Source organism: Bombina bombina, chromosome 5, assembly GCF_027579735.1.
Source record: "Bombina bombina isolate aBomBom1 chromosome 5, aBomBom1.pri, whole genome shotgun sequence".
NCBI classification, from domain to species: Eukaryota; Metazoa; Chordata; class Amphibia; order Anura; family Bombinatoridae; genus Bombina; species Bombina bombina.
In genome coordinates, this window is record NC_069503.1 from 373,038,994 (window position 1) to 373,062,897 (window position 23,904).

Consider the following 23,904-nt stretch of genomic DNA (forward strand, 5'->3'; position numbering starts at 1 on the left):
AAACGCACCACTATACCCATAGAGGATAGTTGTGCTTTCAAAGATCCTATGGATAAAAAATTAGAAGGTTTGCTTAAAAAGATGTTTGTTCAGCAGGGTTACCTTCTACAACCCATTTCATGCATTGTCCCTGTCACTACAGCTGCATATTTCTGGTTTGATGAACTGATTAAGGTGCTCGATAGTGATTCTCCTCCTTATGAGGAGATTATGGACAGAATCAATGCTCTCAAATTGGCTAATTCTTTCACTCTAGACGCCACTTTGCAAGTGGCTAGGTTAGCGGCTAAGAATTCTGGGTTTGCTATTGTGGCGCGCAGAGCGCTTTGGTTGAAATCTTGGTCGGCTGATGCGTCTTCCAAGAACAAGTTACTAAACATTCCTTTCAAGGGGAAAACGCTGTTTGGCCCTGACTTGAAAGAGATTATCTCTGATATCACTGGGGGTAAGGGCCACGCCCTTCCTCAGGATAGGCCTTTCAAGGCAAAAAATAGACCTAATTTTCGTCCTTTTCGTAAAAACGGACCAGCCCAAAGTGCTACGTCCTCTAAGCAAGAGGGTAATACTTCTCAAGCCAAGCCAGCTTGGAGACCAATGCAAGGCTGGAACAAGGGAAAGCAGGCCAAGAAACCTGTCACTGCTACCAAGACAGCATGAAATATTGGCCCCCGATCTGGGACCGGATCTGGTGGGGGGCAGACTCTCTCTCTTCGCTCAGGCTTGGGCAAGAGATGTTCTGGATCCTTGGGCGCTAGAAATAGTCTCCCAGGGTTATCTTCTGGAATTCAAGGGACTTCCCCCAAGGGGGAGGTTCCACAGGTCTCAGTTGTCTTCAGACCACATAAAAAGACAGGCGTTCTTACATTGTGTAGAAGACCTGTTAAAAATGGGAGTGATTCATCCTGTTCCATTAAGAGAACAAGGGATGGGGTTCTACTCCAATCTGTTCATAGTTCCCAAAAAAGAGGGAACGTTCAGACCAATCTTAGATCTCAAGATCTTAAACAAATTTCTCAAGGTCCCATCGTTCAAGATGGAAACCATTCGAACTATCTTCCTTCCATCCAGGAAGGTCAATTCATGACCACGGTGGATTTAAAGGATGCGTATCTACATATTCCTATCCACAAGGAACATCATCGGTTCCTAAGGTTTGCATTCCTGGACAAACATTACCAGTTTGTGGCGCTTCCTTTCGGATTAGCCACTGCTCCAAGGATTTTCACAAAGGTACTAGGGTCCCTTCTAGCGGTACTAAGACCAAGGGGCATTGCAGTAGTACCTTACCTGGACGACATTCTGATTCAAGCGTCGTCCCTCCCTCGAGCAAAGGCTCACACGGACATCGTCCTGGCCTTTCTCAGATCTCACGGCTGGAAAGTGAACGTGGAAAAGAGTTCTCTATCCCCGTCAACAAGGGTTCCCCTCTTGGGAACAATTATAGACTCCTCAGAAATGAGGATTTTTCTAACAGAGGCCAGAAAGACAAAGCTTCTGGACTCTTGTCGGATACTTCATTCCGTTCCTCTTCCTTCCGTAGCTCAGTGCATGGAAGTGATCGGGTTGATGGTAGCGGCAATGGACATAGTTCCTTTTGCGCGCATTCATCTAAGACCATTACAACTGTGCATGCTCAGTCAGTGGAATGGGGACTATACAGACTTGTCTCCAAAGATACAAGTAAATCAGAGGACCAGAGACTCACTCCGTTGGTGGCTGTCCCTGGACAACCTGTCACGAGGGATGACATTCCGCAGACCAGAGTGGGTCATTGTCACGACCGACGCCAGTCTGATGGGCTGGGGCGCGGTCTGGGGATCCCTGAAAGCTCAGGGTCTTTGGTCTCGGGAAGAATCTCTTCTACCGATAAATATTCTGGAACTGAGAGCGATATTCAATGCTCTCAAGGCTTGGCCTCAGCTAGCGAGGACCAAGTTCATTCGGTTTCAAGCAGACAACATGACGACTGTTGCGTACATCAACCATCAGGGGGGAACAAGGAGTTCCCTAGCGATGGAAGAAGTGACCAAGATCATTCTATGGGCGGAGTCTCACTCCTGCCACCTGTCTGCTATCCACATCCCGGGAGTGGAAAATTGGGAAGCGGATTTTCTGAGTCGTCAGACATTGCATCCGGGGGAGTGGGAACTCCATCCGGAAATCTTTGCCCAAGTCACTCAGCTGTGGGGCATTCCAGACATGGATCTGATGGCCTCTCGTCAGAACTTCAAAGTTCCTTGCTACGGGTCCAGATCCAGGGATCCCAAGGCGGCTCTAGTGGATGCACTAGTAGCACCTTGGACCTTCAAACTAGCTTATGTGTTCCCGCCGTTTCCTCTCATCCCCAGGCTGGTAGCCAGGATCAATCAGGAGAGGGCGTCGGTGATCTTGATAGCTCCTGCGTGGCCACGCAGGACTTGGTATGCAGATCTGGTGAATATGTCATCGGCTCCACCTTGGAAGCTACCTTTGAGACGAGACCTTCTTGTTCAGGGTCCGTTCGAACATCCGAATCTGGTTTCACTCCAGCTGACTGCTTGGAGATTGAACGCTTGATTTTATCGAAGCGAGGTTTCTCAGATTCTGTTATCGATACTCTTGTTCAGGCCAGAAAGCCTGTAACTAGAAAGATTTACCACAAAATTTGGAAAAAATATATCTGTTGGTGTGAATCTAAAGGATTCCCTTGGGACAAGGTTAAGATTCCTAGGATTCTATCCTTCCTTCAAGAAGGATTGGAAAAAGGATTATCGGCAAGTTCCCTGAAGGGACAGATTTCTGCCTTGTCGGTGTTACTTCACAAAAAACTGGCAGCTGTGCCAGATGTTCAAGCCTTTGTTCAGGCTCTGGTTAGAATCAAGCCTGTTTACAAACCTTTGACTCCTCCTTGGAGTCTCAATTTAGTTCTTTCAGTTCTTCAGGGGGTTCCGTTTGAACCCTTACATTCCGTTGATATTAAGTTATTATCTTGGAAAGTTTTGTTTTTAGTTGCAATTTCTTCTGCTAGAAGAGTTTCAGAATTATCTGCTCTGCAGTGTTCTCCTCCTTATCTGGTGTTCCATGCAGATAAGGTGGTTTTACGTACTAAACCTGGTTTTCTTCCAAAAGTTGTTTCTAACAAAAACATTAACCAGGAGATTATCGTACCTTCTCTGTGTCCGAAACCAGTTTCAAAGAAGGAACGCTTGTTGCACAATTTGGATGTTGTTCGCGCTCTAAAATTCTATTTAGATGCTACAAAGGATTTTAGACAAACATCTTCCTTGTTTGTTGTTTATTCAGGTAAAAGGAGAGGTCAAAAAGCAACTTCTACCTCTCTCTCTTTTTGGATTAAAAGCATCATCAGATTGGCTTACGAGACTGCCGGACGGCAGCCTCCCGAAAGAATCACAGCTCATTCCACTAGGGCTGTGGCTTCCACATGGGCCTTCAAGAACGAGGCTTCTGTTGATCAGATATGTAGGGCAGCGACTTGGTCTTCACTGCACACTTTTACCAAATTTTACAAGTTTGATACTTTTGCTTCTTCTGAGGCTATTTTTGGGAGAAAGGTTTTGCAAGCCGTGGTGCCTTCCATTTAGGTGACCTGATTTGCTCCCTCCCTTCATCCGTGTCCTAAAGCTTTGGTATTGGTTCCCACAAGTAAGGATGACGCCGTGGACCGGACACACCTATGTTGGAGAAAACAGAATTTATGTTTACCTGATAAATTTCTTTCTCCAACGGTGTGTCCGGTCCACGGCCCGCCCTGGTTTTTTAATCAGGTCTGATAATTTATTTTCTTTAACTACAGTCACCACGGTACCATATGGTTTCTCCTATGCTATTATTCCTCCTTAACGTCGGTCGAATGACTGGGGTAGGCGGAGCCTAGGAGGGATCATGTGACCAGCTTTGCTGGGCTCTTTGCCATTTCCTGTTGGGGAAGAGAATATCCCACAAGTAAGGATGACGCCGTGGACCGGACACACCGTTGGAGAAAGAAATTTATCAGGTAAACATAAATTCTGTTTTTCTTATTAGTTAATTTTTTTTTTTTTATAACTTCTTTTTAAGGTACGCCGTTCTACACTTTCACATCAAAATTTAATACACAGGTAAGCATAACATTGTTTCTAATAAATAATAACCTAGAAAATTACCTTTTATGTATAATCAAGGGTATCCAGATATTTAAATGAGGGGTCACACTGTCATTTCTTAAATCTCTCTAGTGGGCTGATGAGCAGATTTTGTTATTGATCCTAACACACACTCATAAGATAAGTATACATTAAACCCTAGATCCTGGTGCATACCCTAGTTGACTCCTTTATGATGGGCTTGGCTGTCACCTAAAAGAAATATGTGAGGGGGAACCTTGGATACTTTTTCCAACTGGTTTCTGGACTAGCCTTTTTGTATCTGGCATGTCTATAGGGTTACTAAAGAAACTGTATGTTTGAATATACTAGTTTCTTACAAGTGTGTGTGTGTGTGTTTATACAAACTGCCTATTGCATTTTATAGATGTGTTGCATACAGGGCTTGTTTTAACCAGTACTCCCTTGCATATGTATAGGTAGAAAGACATTTGGTGAATACTGGCTAGGGGTGTCCTTTGGTCTTCCTGTGTAATAGCATTCTGGTTTTATTTAATATAGATTGCCGTATTATGTAACCCACAGTTATTTCAGAAGAAGCTTACAGCATTGCCTATTTTATTTACATAACATTTTATATATAAACTTTAAAATACTTTATGCAACTTTTACCCATATTGCCAACACTGCAAACCTGTATGTACAGCTCTCTCTTTTTTTTTTTTTTTTAATCTTTGGGAGAAAATAAAAATATTTTTCTACATTACATCTTTGCTTTTGCATTGCATGTTCCTAGGAAGTGCAGTCTGCATAAAACAAAAATAACTGGACCCCTGGACCCCTCCGAGATTGTTTTATAACTTTCCTTGTTTTTATTTATTTTATTTATTTCTAAAGATACGATAAGTCCACGGATTTCATCCTTACTTGTGGGTCAGCAGCAGGAGGCAAAGAGCACCACAGCAGAGCTGTATGTATAGCTCCTCCCTTCCCTCCCACTCCAGTCATTCTCTTTGCCTGTGTTAGTGATAGGAAGAGGCAAAGTAAGGTGTTGGTTATAGATTCTTCAATCAAGAGTTTATTATTTTTAAACTGGTGCCACAGTGTGCTACTTTGTTCTGGGGTGTAGCTTAGATCAGATCAGTCTCTACAGTAGAGCATTTGGTGGCTTTAAAGCAATGGGAACTTGTGGGACATAATTCTCACTGCGCCTCCCATATACTATTGCTGCCCTATTTGGGGATAAACATCTGCGGGATCTTACTCAGTATTTTCCTTGTAATCCTCAGTTCCATGTAAGCAGTAGGACTTCACACGCCTGGGAGCTGCCTTTGCTGTCGGCAAATGGTGAGGTAAGTGCCATTTTTTATTTCTGGGCATAGAAAAAAAGGACTCAGAAGAAATTGGCCACTCCAATTGTGTATAGACGCCCTTAGAGAATGAGAGGGGCTATTTATACAGGTATGTTTTCTCCTTTCATGGGAGACAATGCTAGACAGCACATGTACAGCTACACGTGGGGAACAGCTCTTTAGGAGAACTTACTCTCCTGGCGGTTTCATTAGCTACATGCCGCTCGGGAGATGTCTGTGCTGAGCATTGGTAAAAGCATAAAGGGGTATTTCCCTAGGAGTTTCACTCAAATTCCCCTTGCAATCTATCTCATCTCCCGGCGATTACATGCCGACTGGGAGATGACTGTGAGACTCTTTTTCCCTTGAGATAGGGAAACTAAGGGGGCAGTTGTGCACCTTTTTTGATTTATTAGTGGGGCACTCTGTTACTTTCCCCGGCGGTCATAGAAGACTTGCCGACCGGGTATTGATTCTATGTTTTCCACGAAGGATGACTGTTGTCTCGGTCTTTATTAAAAAACATTATTTACATTTTGACTGTTTATTCTCCCGGCGGTTCATTTAATCTATCATGCCGCCCGGGAGATAACTGTTGTGTCGCCGCCCACGAAGGGTGGTCCTTGGAGGGATGCCATTTCCATGGCGCTCTCATTCTGATCTCCCGGCGGTTCAATAGATCCACTTGCCGACCGGGAGATAGGTTATGTCTGCTCCCTCGAGGGTGGTCATTGGGTAAAGGCATTGATGTAATGTGCCATATTTGTTACCTTCTCTATATGGATCTGTGTTACAGGGTCCAAAGAGACATGTTTAACATATTTTAGGCTATTGCAATAAAATATTGTAGCCTATTTCTTCTGTTAAGTGTGATCAGTCCACGGGTCATCATTACTTCTGGGATATTACTCCTCCCCAACAGGAAGTGCAAGAGGATTCACCCAGCAGAGCTGCATATAGCTCCTCCCCTCTACGTCACTCCCAGTCATTCTCTTGCACCCAACGACTAGATAGGATGTGTGAGAGGACTATGGTGATTATACTTAGATTTATATCTTCAATCAAAAGTTTGTTATTTTAAAATAGCACCGGAGTGTGTTATTACCTCTCTGGCAGAGTTTGAAGAAGAATCTACCAGAGTTTTGCTATGATTTTAGCCGGAGTAGTTAAGATCATATTGCTGTTCTTGGCCATCTGAGGAGTGAGGTAAACTTCAGATCAGGGGACAGCGGGCAGATGAATCTGCATAGAGGTATGTAGCAGTTTTTATTTTCTGACAATGGAATTGATGAGAAAATCCTGCCATACCGATATAATGTCATGTATGTATACTTTACACTTCAGTATTCTGGGGAATGGTACTTCACTAGAATTACACTGTAAGAAATACATAAAGCTGTTTAATAACTAGAGATTATGTTTAACGTTTTTGCTGGAATGTAAAATCGTTTTCATTTGCTGAGGTACTGTGTGAATAAATGTTTGGGCACTATTTTTCCACTTGGCAGTTGCTTAATCTGTTTTTCTGACAGTTTCTGTTCTCCCTCACTGCTGTGTGTGAGGGGGAGGGGCCGTTTTTTGGCGCTTTTTCTATGCATCAAATATTTCAGTCAGCAACTCATTGTATTCCCTGCATGATCCGGTTCATCTCTACAGAGCTCAGGGGTCTTCAAAACTTATTTTGAGGGAGGTAATTTCTCTCAGCAGAGCTGTGAGAATTATAGTTTGACTGAGATAAAAAACGTTTATTCTGTAATTTGTTTCCTGCTTTCAGAATTTGTTATCTTTGCTAATGGGATTAAACCTTTGCTAAAGTTGTGTTGTTTACAAGGATTGAGGCTATAACTGTTTCAATTTATTAATTTTCAACTGTCATAGATCTTCTGTGCTTCTTAAAGGCACAGTACATTTTAATATTATTCTAATTGAATTGTATTTCCAAGTTGCAAGTTTATTTGCTAGTGTGTTAAACATGTCTGATTCAGAGGATGATACCTGTGTCATTTGTTGCAATGCCAAAGTGGAGCCCAATAGAAATTTATGTACTAACTGTATTGATGCTACTTTAAATAAAAGTCAATCTGTACAAATTGAACAAATTTCACCAAACAACGAGGGGAGAGTTATGCCGACTAACTCGCCTCACGTGTCAGTACCTACATCTCCCGCTCAGAGGGAGGTGCGTGATATTGTAGCGCCGAGTACATCTGGGCGGCCATTACAAATCACATTACAGGATATGGCTACTGTTATGACTGAGGTTTTGGCTAAATTACCAGAACTAAGAGGTAAGCGTGATCACTCTGGGGTGAGAACAGAGTGCGCTGATAATATTAGGGCCATGTCAGACACTGCGTCACAGGTGGCAGAACATGAGGACGGAGAACTTCATTCTGTGGGTGACGGTTCTGATCCAAACACAGTGGCTCAATGCATGGAGGTAATCGGCTTAATGGTAGCGGCAATGGACATAGTACCCTTTGCATGCTTACACCTCAGACCACTGCAACTGTGCATGCTAAGTCAGTGGAATGGGGATTACTCAGACTTATCCCCTTCTCTGAATCTGGATCAAGAGACCAGAAATTCTCTTCTATGGTGGCTTTCTCGGCCACATCTGTCCAGGGGGATGCCATTCAGCAGACCAGACTGGACAATTGTAACAACAGACGCCTGAAGGCTCAGGGACAATGGAGTCAGGAGGAGAGTCTCCTGCCAATAAACATTCTGGAATTGAGAGCAGTTCTCAATGCCCTCCTGGCTTGGCCCCAGTTGACAACTCGGGGGTTCATCAGGTTTCAGTCGGACAACATCACGACTGTAGCTTACATCAACCATCAGGGAGGGACAAGAAGCTCCCTAGCTATGATGGAAGTATCAAAGATAATTTGCTGGGCAGAGTCTCACTCTTGCCACCTGTCAGCAATCCACATCCCGGGAGTGGAGAACTGGGAGGCGGATTTCTTAAGTCGTCAGACTTTTCATCCGGGGGAGTGGGAACTTCATCCGGAGGTCTTTGCCCAAATACTTCGACGTTGGGGCAAACCAGAGATAGATCTCATGGCGTCTCGACAGAACGCCAAGCTTCCTCGTTATGGGTCCAGATCCAGGGATCCAGGAGCAGTCCTGATAGATGCTCTGACAGCACCTTGGGACTTCAGGATGGCTTACGTGTTTCCACCCTTCCCGTTGCTTCCTCGATTGATTGCCAGAATCAAACAAGAGAGAGCATCAGTGATTCTAATAGCACCTGCGTGGCCACGCAGGACTTGGTATGCAGACCTGGTGGACATGTCATCCTGTCCACCTTGGTCTCTACCTCTGAAACAGGACCTTCTGATACAGGGTCCCTTCAAACATCAAAATCTAACTTCTCTGAAGCTGACTGCTTGGAAATTGAACGCTTGATTTTATCAAGACGTGGGTTTTCTGAGTCAGTTATTGATACCTTAATACAGGCTAGGAAACCTGTTACCAGAAAGATTTACCATAAGATATGGCGTAAATACCTATATTGGTGTGAATCCAAAGGTTACTCTTGGAGTAAGGTTAGGATTCCTAGGATATTGTCTTTTCTACAAGAAGGTTTAGAAAAGGGTTTATCTGCTAGTTCATTAAAGGGACAGATCTCAGCTCTGTCCATTCTGTTACACAAACGTCTGTCAGAAGTTCCTGACGTCCAGGCTTTTTGTCAGGCTTTGGCCAGAATTAAGCCTGTGTTTAAAACTGTTGCTCCACCATGGAGTTTAAACCTTGTTCTTAATGTTTTACAGGGCGTTCCGTTTGAACCCCTTCATTCCATTGATATAAAGTTGTTATCTTGGAAAGTTCTATTTTTAATGGCTATTTCCTCGGCTCGAAGAGTCTCTGAATTATCAGCCTTACATTGTGATTCTCCTTATTTGATTTTTCATTCGGATAAGGTAGTCCTGCGTACTAAACCTGGGTTCTTACCTAAGGTAGTTACTAACAGGAATATCAATCAAGAGATTGTTGTTCCTTCTTTATGCCCAAATCCTTCTTCAAAGAAGGAACGTCTACTGTACAACCTGGATGTAGTCCGTGCTCTAAAATTTTACTTACAGGCAACTAAGGAATTTCGACAAACGTCTTCTCTGTTTGTCATTTACTCTGGGCAGAGGAGAGGTCAAAAAGCTTCCGCTACCTCTCTTTCTTTTTGGCTTCGTGGCATAATTCGTTTAGCTTATGAGACTGCTGGACAGCAGCCTCCTGAAAGAATTACAGCTCATTCTACTAGAGCTGTGGCTTCCACTTGGGCCTTCAAGAATGAGGCCTCTGTTGAACAGATTTGCAAGGCTGCAACTTGGTCTTCGCTTCATACTTTTTCCAAATTTTACAAATTTGACACTTTTGCTTCATCGGAGGCTATTTTTGGGAGAAAGGTTCTTCAGGCAGTGGTTCCTTCTGTATAAAGAGCCTGCCTATCCCTCCCGTCATCCGTGTACTTTTGCTTTGGTATTGGTATCCCAGAAGTAATGATGACCCGTGGACTGATCACACTTAACAGAAGAAAACGTAATTTATGCTTACCTGATAAATTCCTTTCTTCTGTAGTGTGATCAGTCCACGGCCCGCCCTGTTTTTAAGGCAGGTAAATATTTTTTAATTTATACTCCAGTCACCACTTCACCCTTGGCTTTTCCTTTCTCGTTGGTCCTTGGTCGAATGACTGGGAGTGACGTAGAGGGGAGGAGCTATATGCAGCTCTGCTGGGTGAATCCTCTTGCACTTCCTGTTGGGGAGGAGTAATATCCCAGAAGTAATGATGACCCGTGGACTGATCACACTACAGAAGAAAGGAATTTATCAGGTAAGCATAAATTATGTTTTTTTTCCTTTGTGAACAGTAAAAAGTTTAGAGACCATCTACTCTGAGGGGGATACTGCTGGGGGGTATTGTGATCCAGCAAATTTATTTAAGCTGTTTTTTCCCTATTTACTGCAAGTCATTAAAATGGAAAATTGTTATCCTTTTTAAAATTTAAAGAGACAGTAACATATTTCTCCTGTGTTACTTTTTAATTTAAATGCTCTTTCTGAGGAGGCTGTTAGGAGTTTGATAACACCGGTCACTCCATGCCACAATTTTTTGCTAATAGTGTCCAAATTAGTTTATGATCCACAGGCAGTGCTCTGCGGTTACTTGCATAGACATTGTTTTTGATGTACATAGTGATGTCTTGTTGCAGCAATATTAATATTGTTATTGGATTGTTTTCTGCACGACAGAAATAAGTCGTTCTTTTAAAAATTTAAAGGGACAGTTAAAAAAAAAAATTCTGTGTCAATTTTATTAAAATAATTATGGCTGTTTATTGATTACTTCATCCCTTGTGTCGTAGGACGGTACCACAACACACTAATATGAGTTACTTTAAGATTTAAAGAGACAGCAACGTTTTGTTTCTGCGTACATTATAATAAATGTATTTCAACTGTTTATTTGTTGATTCATCCTTTGAGAGGATGACACAAGGAATAGAGTTACTTTTCAGATTTAAACAGTATCGTTTGCTATGTGAAAAATTTATTACAATTTGTTCAAATTTATTTTTCTTTTTGAACCTACTCCCTATATGGCGATTGCTGTTTAGGCCACAAATTTCTCCTATAGTTTCCGTCGAAATTGTATGGCCCACATGCAGTGCCCTGCATTTCCTTCACTTTCTTCTCGGGGCTATGGTGCATTCTATGGTTTTACATAGGTGAAAGCATTGCTAGAGGAATTGGATATTTTAGAAGGTTCTTCCATGTTACTGAGAATTTCAGTTTCAGATCGAATTGATGCCATGGGCATTTCCTATATCTACAAGACTGGTTCCCATAGCCATATCAGCTAAGAGGCTGGATGTCATTCATTAGGGGGGAAGGAGTGGTTTCAACTATCACTACGAGAACTTCTATACCCTTAGAGGATGGTCCAATGGACAAAATTTAGTCATGGGACACACACCAGGGTTTACAATGGCAACCATCTGTGTACTTTGCTACCGTCACTGGTATGACGGCATATTGGTTTGATGCGTTGTTTGAGATTTTTAGTCAGTAGTTTCCTTGGATCCAATCCAGGACTGGATAAAGCTTTCAATTGGCTTATTCCTTTATTTCAATTTCTTCCCTTTCAGTTATCAAACTGGGGGCATAGGTGGCTCTGTTCCAGCTCTTGGAAATTTGTGGTTAGAGCCTTGTTTTATGGATATGCGTTTTAAGATTTTGATGAACACATAACCTGCTGTTGAATCAAAGACAGTATGGGGAACATACCCCGGCCTGGGATCGGATCTTGTAGGGAGCTGACTTTCTGTTTTGCTCAAGTTTGGTTTAGGAGATAACTATTTTCCTCTCAGAGGCAGTTTCTGGTTTCAAGATTGTCTGAGGATCAGACAAAGGGAGAGAAGTCCTTACACTGCGTAGGAGTCCTCTCAGACCTGGGAGTGGTTGTTCCAGTTCTAATACTGGTACTGGATCTGGGGTTAACGGTCGGGTTGTGGTTCCAAAAAAATGGGAATCTTCAGACCATTTTGTAAGAAGGGTACTGTCCTTCAAGATGGAAACTATTAATCTGTTCCATTTCTCCCTTGATCTTAGAAGGTCAACCTATGTCAACGGTGAATTAATGGTCAAGTGCCTTCATGTGCCGTTCACGAGAACCGTCTCAAGTTCTGGGGTTTGCCTTTCTGGACAAACACTTTCCGTTCGTGGTCCTACCTTTCGTTCTTGTCACAGTCCGAGTTTTTTCGGAGACTCTGTGATCGCTGTTGGCGGTGCTTCAGTTACGGTTCTTTGCAGTGCAGTGACGCCTTCTCTGGCCAATATCACTAGTCCAGGCGTCATCCTTACAGCAAGCAAGATATACACGAACATGGTGTTATTCTTCTCGTGAGCTTACGGGTGGAATGTGACTTTGGAAGAGTGTTCCTTAGTCCAAAGCACAAGGGTAGCTTTCTTGGGAATCATGCTGACTTCCATATCAATTAAGTTTTTTCTGTCTGAGGTCAGGAAATCAAGGCAATTCTGGTCTAGTCCTTCAGTCCTCTTCTCGGCCTTCGGTGGCTCAGTACATAGAGGTATTTGGGCTGATGGTGACGGCAATGGACATTAGCCGGACAGTTGGCTCAGCATGCTAATGGCACTGTGGCTGAGCTCTGTAACAACCTGAGGGTTACAGGTTCACTCCCCGGTGAGGTCCACTCTACCTTTTATTCTTATAAGATGGATGAACTGAGCAGCGCCTTGTGTCACTTCAATTTCCGTTTGTTCGTTCCACCTCAGACCTATGCAGTTAAGCAATGGAACGGAGATTATGCAAACTTGTCTCCTCAAATAACTTTAGATCGGGAGACAAAGGACTCTTTCTATGATGATTATCTCTGGTTCACCTATATCAGGGAACATGATTTCGCAGAGTGTGGACTCAGGCAGAGTCTGTTATTTTCATAGACTTTCTGCAACTCAGAGCGAGCTTCAAGGCTCTTCTGGTCTAGCCTCAGTTGGCTTCTTTCTCGCTATCTGGCAGTGTTCCATATCCCAGGGGTGGACTTTTGGGAAACTGATTTTCTGAGTAGTCAGGTTTTTCATCCGGGTGAGTGGGAACTCCATCCAGGAGTATGCTCCAACCTGCTTTTCTAATGGGGTCGGCCGAGTTGGATCTCATGGCATCTTGTCAGACTGCCTGGCTTTTGAGATACAGGTCCAGGTTCAGGGACACCAGTCCGAGCTGATCACTGCCTTGGCAGTTCTTTGGTCCTTCAGTCTAGAACGTCTATTTCCCCCGTTTGCGCTTCTTTGCCGGGTGATTGTTCAAATCAAATAGGAGAAAGCATCAGTGCTCCTCCTCGCTTCTGCGTGGCCTCGCAGGCTTCGTTATGCCGATCTGGTGAACATGTAATTTCTGCAATCTTGGACACTTATGTTGCGGAAGGACCTTTTATTCAGCGTCCCTTCTTCCACCCAAGTCTAGTTTCTCTGAGGCTAATTGCTTGAAGATTGGATGCTTGATCCTATTCAAGCGAGGTGTCTTAGATTTGGTCATAGATACCTTAATTCAGGCATGTAAGCCTGTAATTAGGATGATTTACCATAAGACAGGGCATAAATGTCTTTATTGATGTGAATCCAAGGGTTACTCATGGAGTAGAGTTAGGATTCCCAGGATTTTGTATTTTCTTAAAGATAGTTTTTTTTTTTTAGCGAGTTCCCTAAAGGGTCTGATCTCTGCTTTATCTAATTTGTTACACCAGCGTCTGGCAGATGTCCCAGATGTTCAATCATTTTGTCAGGCTCTGATTAGAGTCCGGCCTGTGTTTTCACCAATTGCTCCTCCCTGGAGTTTGATTTTGGATTTTAAGGTTCTTCAAAGGGTTCTGTTGAACCTATGCATTCCATAGATATTCAGTTGTTATCTTGTAAAGTTTTATTTCTTGTTGCTGTTTCTTCCGCTCGAAAAATGTTTGGGCTTTCGGCATTACCATATAATTCGTCTTCCCTTATTTTTCATTTGGATAAGGTGATGTTAGGTACTAAGCTTGGTTTTCTTCCTAAGGTTGTTTCAGACAAGAACATTAATTAGGAAATTGTTGTTCCTTTCTTGTGTCCTATTCTTTTCTCAGAAGGAAAGTCTTCTGCACATTTGGACGTTGTCCGTGTTTACAAAAAAAAAATAAAAAAATTAATTTTCTTTTCCAGCGATTACGTTTTTTTGTCAATCGTCTTTTCTGTTTGACATCTTTTCTAGAGTACGTAAGGGTCAGAATGCTATGGCTCCTTCTTTCCTTTTGGTTGAAGAGTATCATCTGTTTTGTATATGAGATTGCTGGACAGCAGTCTCCTGATAGGGTTTCGGCTCCTTCCACCTGGGCTGTTGCTTCCTAATGCTTCAGTTGAGCTGATTTGCAAGGCTGCGACTTGGTCTTCTCTTCACACTTTTTCTAAATTTTTCGAATTTGATATTTTTGCTTCGGCTGAGTCGGTTTTTGGGAGTAAGGTTCTTCAAGCAGTGGTGCCTTCTGTTTAGGTTTCCTGTCTTGTCCCTCCCTTTTCATCCGTGTACTATAGCTTTGGTATTGTATCCCACAAGTAAGGATGAAATCCGAGGACTCATCGTATCTTTAAAAAGAAAAGAAAATTTATGCTTGCCTGATAAATTTGTTTATTTTTAGATACGATGAGTCCACGGCCCGCCCTGTTTTTATAAGACAGGTCTTTCTTTTTGTTAAACTTCAGACACCTCTGCACCTTGGCTTTTCCTTTCTCTTCCTAACTTCGGTCGAATGACTGGAGTGGGAGGCAAGGGTGGAGCTATATATACAGCACTGCTGTGGTGCTCTTTGCCTCCTCCTGCTGACCAGGAGGTGTAATCCCACAAGTGAGGATGAAATCCATGGACTCATCGTATCTAAAAAGAAACAAATTTAACAGGTAAGCATAAATTTTCTTTTTTATGGAGTGTACAGCTTTTTTATATTGAACATTTCTACTGGAGAAGTGAGGACATGTGTAAACTATTTGCAAGTTCCCAAGAAACAGCAAAACATTTTTAATCTTGTTTCTAGGAAGACTGAATTAAACAACAACCTTGAAAATGGTTATTTAAAGGAAGATGGGATTCATACCAATCAGTTTATTATTGAACACTTCAATGTGGGAAGCTCTAAGAATGTACCTGTGTCTTTCATGGGTAATGAAGAGAGCAAGGAGTATAAGGAAGAGAGCAGAGTGGTGGAGGGTAAGTACATGGATGATTAATATGAGTTATTTTTGTATTTCTGTAGCTCTGCATCATATCATATTATGATATACCTGTCTAATGAGGAAAATGTGTGCAAGAGCTATGTATTCCACATATGTCATCAGATAATGAGACATTGTAAACAAACAGAAATATTTGTTATCATATCAGTAAATAATACACCACCACTCTACTTCCTTTTACTTCTACTGTGACAAATAGTCTACTGCTATCTTGCAAACGTTATATTGCCTAAAATCTTCTTTTCTCCAACATAGGTGTGTCCGGTCCACGGCGTCATCCTTACTTGTGGGATATTCTCCTCCCCAACAGGAAATGGCAAAGAGCCCAGCAAAGCTGGTCACATGATCCCTCCTAGGCTCCGCCTTCCCCAGTCATTCTCTTTGCCGTTGTACAGGCAACATCTCCACGGAGATGGCTTAGAGTTTTTTGGTGTTTAACTGTAGTTTTTATTATTCAATCAAGAGTTTGTTATTTTAAAATAGTGCTGGTATGTACTATTTACTCTGAAACAGAAAAGAGATGAAGATTTCTGTTTGTAAGAGGAAAATGATTTTAGCAACCGTTACTAAAATCGATGGCTGTTTCCACACAGGACTGTTGAGAGGAATTAACTTCAGTTGGGGGAAACAGTGAGCAGACTTTTGCTGCTTGAGGTATGACACATTTCTAACAAGACGATTTAATGCTGGAAGCTGTCATTTTCCCTATGGGATCCGGTAAGCCATTTTTATTACAAGAAAAAAAGGGCTTCACAAGGGCTTTTAAGATTGTAGACATTTTCTGGGCTAAAACGATTGATATATAAGCATATTTTAATACTTCATAGCTTTGAGGAATTATTTTATTCTTGGGAATTAGCTAAAATAACCGGCAGGCACTGTATTGGACACCTTATTTGCTAGGGGCTTTCCCTAATCATAGGCAGAGCCTCATTTTCGCGCCTCTATTGCGCACTTGTTTTTGGGAAGCATGACATGCAGATGCATGTGTGAGGAGCTCTGATACATAGAAAAGACTTTCTGAAGGCGTCATTTGGTATCGTATTCCCCTTTGGGCTTGGTTGGGTCTCAGCAAAGCAGATACCAGGGACTGTAAAGGGGTTAAATATAAAAACGGCTCCGGTTCCGTTATTTTAAGAGTTAAAGCTTTCAAATTTGGTGTGCAATACTTTTAAGGCTTTAAGACACTGTGGTGAAATTTTGGTGAATTTCGAACAATTCCTTCATACTTTTTCACATTTGCAGTAATAAAGTGTGTTCAGTTTAAAATTTAAAGTGACAGTAACGGTTTTATTTTAAAACGTTTTTTGTACTTTGTTATCAAGTTTATGCCTGTTTAACATGTCTGAACTACCAGATAGACTGTGTTCTGTATGTGGGGAAGCCAAGGTTCCTTCTCATTTAAATAGATGTGATTTATGTGACACAAAATTTAGAGAAAATGATGCCCAAGATGATTCCTCAAGTGAGGGGAGTAAGCATGGTACTGCATCATCCCCTCCTTCGTCTACACCAGTCTTGCCCACACAGGAGGCCCCTAGTACATCTAGTGCGCCAATACTCCTTACTATGCAACAATTAACGGCTGTAATGGATAATTCTATCAAAAACATTTTAGCCAAAATGCCCACTTATCAGCAAAAGCGCGACTGCTCTGTTTTAGAAAATACTGAAGAGCATGAGGACGCTGATGATATTGGTTCTGAAGTGCCCCTACACCAGTCTGAGGGGGCCAGGGAGGTTTTGTCTGAGGGAGAAATTTCAGATTCAGGGAAAATTTCTCAACAAGCTGAACCTGATGTAATTACATTCAAATTTAAATTGGAACATCTCCGCGCCCTGCTTAAGGAGGTGTTATCTACTCTGGATGATTGTGAGAATTTGGTCATTCCAGAGAAATTATGTAAAATGGACAAGTTCCTAGAGGTCCCGAGGCCCCCCGAAGCTTTTCCTATACCCAAGCGGGTGGCGGACATTGTAAACAAAGAATGGGAAAGGCCCGGCATACCTTTCGTCCCTCCCCCTATATTTAAGAAATTGTTTCCTATGGTCGACCCCAGAAAGGACTTATGGCAGACAGTCCCCAAGGTCGAGGGGGCGGTTTCTACTCTAAACAAACGCACCACTATACCCATAGAAGATAGTTGTGCTTTCAAAGATCCTATGGATAAAAAATTAGAGGGTTTGCTTAAAAAGATGTTTGTTCAGCAAGGTTACCTTCTACAACCAATTTCATGCATTGTTCCTGTCACTACAGCAGCGTGTTTCTGGTTCGATGAACTAGAAAAGGCGCTCAATAAAGATTCTTCTTATGAGGAGATTTTGGACAGAATTCATGCTCTCAAATTGGCTAACTCTTTCACCCTAGACGCCACTTTGCAATTGGCTAGATTAGCGGCAAAAAATTCTGGGTTTGCTATTGTGGCGCGCAGAGCGCTTTGGCTAAAATCTTGGTCAGCGGATGCGTCTTCCAAGAACAAATTGCTTAACATTCCTTTCAAGGGGAAAACGCTGTTTGGCCCTGACTTGAAAGAGATTATTTCTGATATCACTGGGGGTAAGGGCCACGCCCTTCCTCAGGATAGGTCTTTCAAGGCCAAAAATAAACCTAATTTTCGTCCCTTTCGCAGAAACGGACCAGCCCCAAGTGCTACGTCCTCTAAGCAAGAGGGTAATACTTCTCAAGCCAAGCCAGCCTGGAGGCCAATGCAAGGCTGGAACAAAGGTAAGCAGGCCAAGAAACCTGCCACTGCTACCAAGACAGCATGAGATGTTGGCCCCCGATCCGGGACCGGATCTGGTGGGGGGCAGACTCTCTCTCTTCGCTCAGGCTTGGGCAAGAGATGTTCTGGATCCTTGGGCGCTAGAAATAGTCTCCCAAGGTTATCTTCTGGAATTCAAGGGGCTTCCCCCAAGGGGGAGGTTCCACAGGTCTCAATTGTCTTCAGACCACATAAAAAAACAGGCATTCTTACATTGTGTAGAAGACCTGTTAAAAATGGGAGTGATTCATCCTGTTCCATTAGGAGAACAAGGGATGGGGTTCTACTCCAATCTGTTTGTAGTTCCCAAAAAAGAGGGAACATTCAGACCAATCTTAGATCTCAAGATCCTAAACAAGTTTCTCAAGGTTCCATCGTTCAAAATGGAAACCATTCGAACAATTCTTCCTTCCATCCAGGAAGGTCAATTCATGACCACGGTGGATTTAAAGGATGCGTATCTACATATTCCTATCCACAAGGAACATCATCGGTTCCTAAGGTTCGCCTTTCTGGACAAGCATTACCAGTTTGTGGCACTTCCATTCGGATTAGCCACTGCTCCAAGAATTTTCACAAAGGTACTAGGGTCCCTTCTAGCGGTGCTAAGACCAAGGGGCATTGCAGTAGTACCTTACTTGGACGACATTCTGATTCAAGCGTCGTCCCTTCCACAAGCAAAGGCTCACACGGACATTGTCCTGGCCTTTCTCAGATCTCACGGGTGGAAAGTGAACGTAGAAAAAAGTTCTCTATCTCCGTTAACAAGGGTTCCCTTCTTGGGAACAATAATAGACTCCTTAGAAATGAGGATTTTTCTGACAGAGGCCAGAAAATCAAAACTTCTAAACTCTTGTCTAATACTTCATTCTGTTCCTCTTCCTTCCATAGCGCAGTGCATGGAAGTAATAGGTTTGATGGTAGCGGCAATGGACATAGTTCCTTTTGCGCGAATTCATCTAAGACCATTACAACTGTGCATGCTCAGTCAGTGGAATGGGGATTATACAGACTTGTCTCCGACGATACAAGTAGATCAGAGGACCAGAGATTCACTCCGTTGGTGGCTGTCCCTGGACAACCTGTCACAGGGGATGAGCTTCCGCAGACCAGAGTGGGTCATTGTCACGACCGACGCCAGTCTGGTGGGCCGGGGCGCGGTCTGGGGACCCCTGAAAGCTCAGGGTCTTTGGTTTCGGGAAGAATCTCTTCTCCCGATAAATATTCTGGAACTGAGAGCGATATTCAATGCTCTCAAGGCTTGGCCTCAACTAGCAAAGGCCAAATTCATACGGTTTCAATCAGACAACATGACGACTGTTGCGTACATCAACCATCAGGGGGGAACAAGGAGTTCCCTGGCGATGGAAGAAGTGACCAAAATCATTCAATGGGCGGAGACTCACTCCTGCCACTTGTCTGCAATCCACATCCCAGGAGTGGAAAATTGGGAAGCGGATTTTCTGAGTCGTCAGACATTTCATCCGGGGGAGTGGGAACTCCATCCGGAAATCTTTGCCCAAATCACTCAGTTGTGGGGCATTCCAGACATGGATCTGATGGCCTCTCGTCAGAACTTCAAGGTTCCTTGCTACGGGTCCAGATCCAGGGATCCCAAGGCGACTCTAGTAGATGCACTAGTAGCACCTTGGACCTTCAAACTAGCTTATGTATTCCCGCCGTTTCCTCTCATCCCCAGGCTGGTAGCCAGGATCAATCAGGAGAGGGCATCGGTGATCTTGATAGCTCCTGCGTGGCCACGCAGGACTTGGTATGCAGACCTGGTGAATATGTCATCGGCTCCACCATGGAAGCTACCTTTGAGACGGGACCTTCTTGTTCAAGGTCCGTTCGAACATCCGAATCTGGTCTCACTCCAACTGACTGCTTGGAGATTGAACGCTTGATCTTATCAAAGCGAGGGTTCTCAGATTCTGTCATTGATACTCTTGTTCAGGCCAGAAAGCCTGTGACTAGAAAAATCTACCACAAAATATGGAAAAAATATATCTGTTGGTGTGAATCTAAAGGATTCCCTTGGGACAAGATAAAAATTCCTAAGGTTCTATCCTTTCTTCAAGAAGGTTTGGAGAAAGGATTATCTGCAAGTTCTTTGAAGGGACAGATTTCTGCCTTGTCTGTGTTACTTCACAAAAAGCTGGCAGCTGTGCCAGATGTTCAAGCCTTTGTTCAGGCTCTGGTTAGAATCAAGCCTGTTTACAAACCTTTGACTCCTCCTTGGAGTCTCAATTTAGTTCTTTCAGTTCTTCAGGGGGTTCCGTTTGAACCCTTACATTCCGTTGATATTAAGTTATTATCTTGGAAAGTTTTGTTTTTGATTGCAATTTCTTCTGCTAGAAGAGTTTCAGAATTATCTGCTCTACAGTGTTCTCCTCCTTATCTGGTGTTCCATGCAGATAAGGTGGTTTTGCGTACTAAACCTGGTTTTCTTCCGAAAGTTGTTTCTAACAAAAACATTAACCAGGAGATAGTCGTGCCTTCTTTGTGTCCGAATCCAGTTTCAAAGAAGGAACGTTTGTTGCACAATTTGGACGTAGTTCGTGCTCTAAAATTCTATTTAGATGCTACAAAGGATTTTAGACAAACATCTTCCTTGTTTGTTGTTTATTCTGGTAAAAGGAGAGGTCAAAAAGCAACTTCTACCTCTCTCTCTTTTTGGCTTAAAAGCATCATCAGATTGGCTTACGAGACTGCCGGACGGCAGCCTCCTGAAAGAATCACAGCTCATTCCACTAGGGCTGTGGCTTCCACATGGGCCTTCAAGAACGAGGCTTCTGTGGATCAGATATGTAAGGCAGCGACTTGGTCTTCACTGCACACTTTTACTAAATTTTACAAATTTGATACTTTTGCTTCTTCTGAGGCTATTTTTGGGAGAAAGGTTTTGCAAGCCGTGGTGCCTTCCATCTAGGTGACCTGATTTGCTCCCTCCCTTCATCCGTGTCCTAAAGCTTTGGTATTGGTTCCCACAAGTAAGGATGACGCCGTGGACCGGACACACCTATGTTGGAGAAAACAGAATTTATGTTTACCTGATAAATTACTTTCTCCAACGGTGTGTCCGGTCCACGGCCCGCCCTGGTTTTTTTAATCAGGTCTGATAATTTATTTTCTTTAACTACAGTCACCACGGTATCATATGATTTCTCCTATGCAAATATTCCTCCTTTACGTCGGTCGAATGACTGGGGAAGGCGGAGCCTAGGAGGGATCATGTGACCAGCTTTGCTGGGCTCTTTGCCATTTCCTGTTGGGGAGGAGAATATCCCACAAGTAAGGATGACGCCGTGGACCAGACACACCGTTGGAGAAAGTAATTTATCAGGTAAACATAAATTCTGTTTTTTTTTTGTTTTTGTTTTTTGCTGCAATAAGCTACTAAAACTGACCTCGCTATAGTTTTACATGACTTGCTTGCTGCTAAAGCCTTACTTATTTTACTCTATGACTTTTAAGCTACTTCTGATATTGTTGATTACTAGACATCAAGATTTCATGGATCAAATCTTACTTGTTTAATCTTTCCGTCAGCATATTTTTCTCTGTACCTCCTCACCACCCCTTACACTAGTCTGTGTTTTGCTTAGTTCGGTGCCCCTGCTCTTCTTAATATACAATTATTCACTTGGGAAACTCATACTTATTTTGGTTCCAACACCACCTCTATCCTGATGACAACCAATTCTATAAAGCTTTTCTTACCCTATCCTCTTCAATTCTAAATCATGTCAGACTGTCTCACTAAGATCTATTCCTGGATGGCCTTTTATAACCTCAAAATTAATCCAAGACTAAATGTTTACTGATCAACACTCCAGCACCTGAAATCTCCATCACTGTTACCAACTACACTAAAACTCCATGTCCACTGCTTGAAAGTATTGTTTGACCCTGACTTCTCCTTTACCCCAACATATAAACACCAAATCCTACTGCTTTCACCTGAGGAACATTGCCATCCATTTTTCTCTCAAGAAGCAACAAAAAAAATCTCTCCTTCTCATCATGTCACGTCTTGACTACAGGTTTACCTCTCAACAGATTGCTTCCTCTTCCGTCTTTCCTAAATACTTCTGACAGACTTATCCACCCCACATGTTTTAGTCCTCTATGCCAGTCTCTACATTGGCATCCACTATCATCCAATCCCAAATAAAAAATACTAATCCTAACACTATATCCTACAGAGCCCTCCAGAACACCTAATAAATATCAAACTTATAGGTACATATAAGTACTCCTAGTTACATCCTGCACTTTGCTTCTGACCTACACCGCTCAGTCTTTCTCATCTTCAGGACTTCTCTTGGGCCACACCTATCCTGTGGAGCTATCTTCCTTAGTCTGCCAGACACCCCCTAACATTCAAAGGTTTAAAACCTCTTTCAAAACTTATCTATTCAGAGAAACCTGCTACCTAACCTCATATTGCTCATCCAATACCAGTTCTCTAAACTGCAAACTCAACATCCTCAAATGACCATATCCTACAATCAACACTCATCACAAGCTCTCTAGGGACAAGGGCCCTCTATGCCTTCTGTCTGAGTTTCCCCTTCCTTATGTTGTCTATTTATTGCAACCCTTGTATAGCATGGTGTATGTGTATATACATGGGTGTGGCCCTTTTAATAGTGAATGTTTTTAATATTGGGATTAACTGTACCAAAACATATATTCTGATATAGTTTACAGAGAGTTTTGTTGCAACCATTTGCACCAGTATGCTTGTTTCTTGTTCTTGACCTTGCTTTCTGGACTGGGGGAAACTTTATGGTATACTCCTGTGTCATTTAGGCCTTTAGGGCATGTTTAAAGTATGTTATCCAGGTATGGATTATTTAGTGATGTGCCTTGTCTGTATTGATTATGTCTTGCATAATTCAGACTGTATAGTGAGATGTTTATTGCATTCCTTAGTGTAAGCGTGTGGATATGTGCTGCTATCTTGTAGTTTGCCTATTGATGATAGCTTTCAAAACTTGAATTGTTTCCCAGTGTTATATATGGTATGTACTTACTGGCATTAAGTAATTCAGGCTGTAGTCATGAAGAGGTTAATCATTATTTAGCTAAGCTGAAATGTGAAAAGTCACTCTGGCCTCAAGAAGAGAGATCAGATTACCAGTCACTCAGGAAGCTAAGAGAGAAAATCTAGCACACAAATTTTGACCATATAGATGAACAAAGCATGGTTTCTTTGTCTGGCCATTCTCCCCACCCCCAACCTGCATGGGTGGTAACCTTATATTCTCTGTTTACTTTATGCTACAGAGAAGAAACACTTCCAAAATAGTTATTAATTGTGATTATAACATCATTATACACTTATTGAGAGCTGTTCTGTATAACAAAAATAGAATGCCTGTTTTTTGCTGGTAATTGCACTTACAGGGAAAAGGTTAAAACCGGCACATCAAAAGCATAACTGGGACCTAGAAGGTTTGATCAGGTCTGGCGTCCTCACCACAACAATATCGACTGTCCACCAAGTGAAGGAAAGACAAGTAGAGACAGGAGATGTAACAGCCAAAAGTTCTGTGATGCCAAAAGAGGTATCCGTGGCCAGTCCAATACAGGTCCTACAAAGAGCTTGGCTGTCTATTACTAAAACTTCCTCCTATGCGTTTTATCTGTTTAACCCGAGCAGACTTCATCACGGATGTAAAATTTTTTAGTAACAGAGATCCAAGCACTTTGTAGGACCTGTATTGGCTCTACTTGTCTTTCCTTCACTCGGTGGACAGTGGATATTGTTGTGGTGAGGATGCCAGACCAGATCAAACCTTCCAAGTCACAGTTATGTTTTTGATGTGCGTTTTCCCTGTAAGTGCAATTGCCAACAGGGCTTTTCTTTATTAAATATTTTACTTTAAATCGAGGTTGCGCGCTGTTCTTTGTGCTTCAGGTATCTTC

The 23,904-nt window shown here is 42.6% G+C and overlaps 1 protein-coding gene across 1 annotated transcript in view; it reads left to right on the forward strand.

Annotated features, from left to right (window-relative positions):
• PLEKHA8 (pleckstrin homology domain containing A8) overlaps positions 1 to 23,904 on the forward strand; it is a 237,270-nt gene that overhangs the window by 75,083 nt on the left and 138,283 nt on the right. Inside the window, exons 6-7 of the mRNA XM_053714195.1 lie at positions 4,057 to 4,097; positions 15,007 to 15,179. Coding sequence (XP_053570170.1) covers positions 4,057 to 4,097; positions 15,007 to 15,179 — 214 coding nt within the window. The remainder of the gene's footprint in view (positions 1 to 4,056; positions 4,098 to 15,006; positions 15,180 to 23,904) is intronic.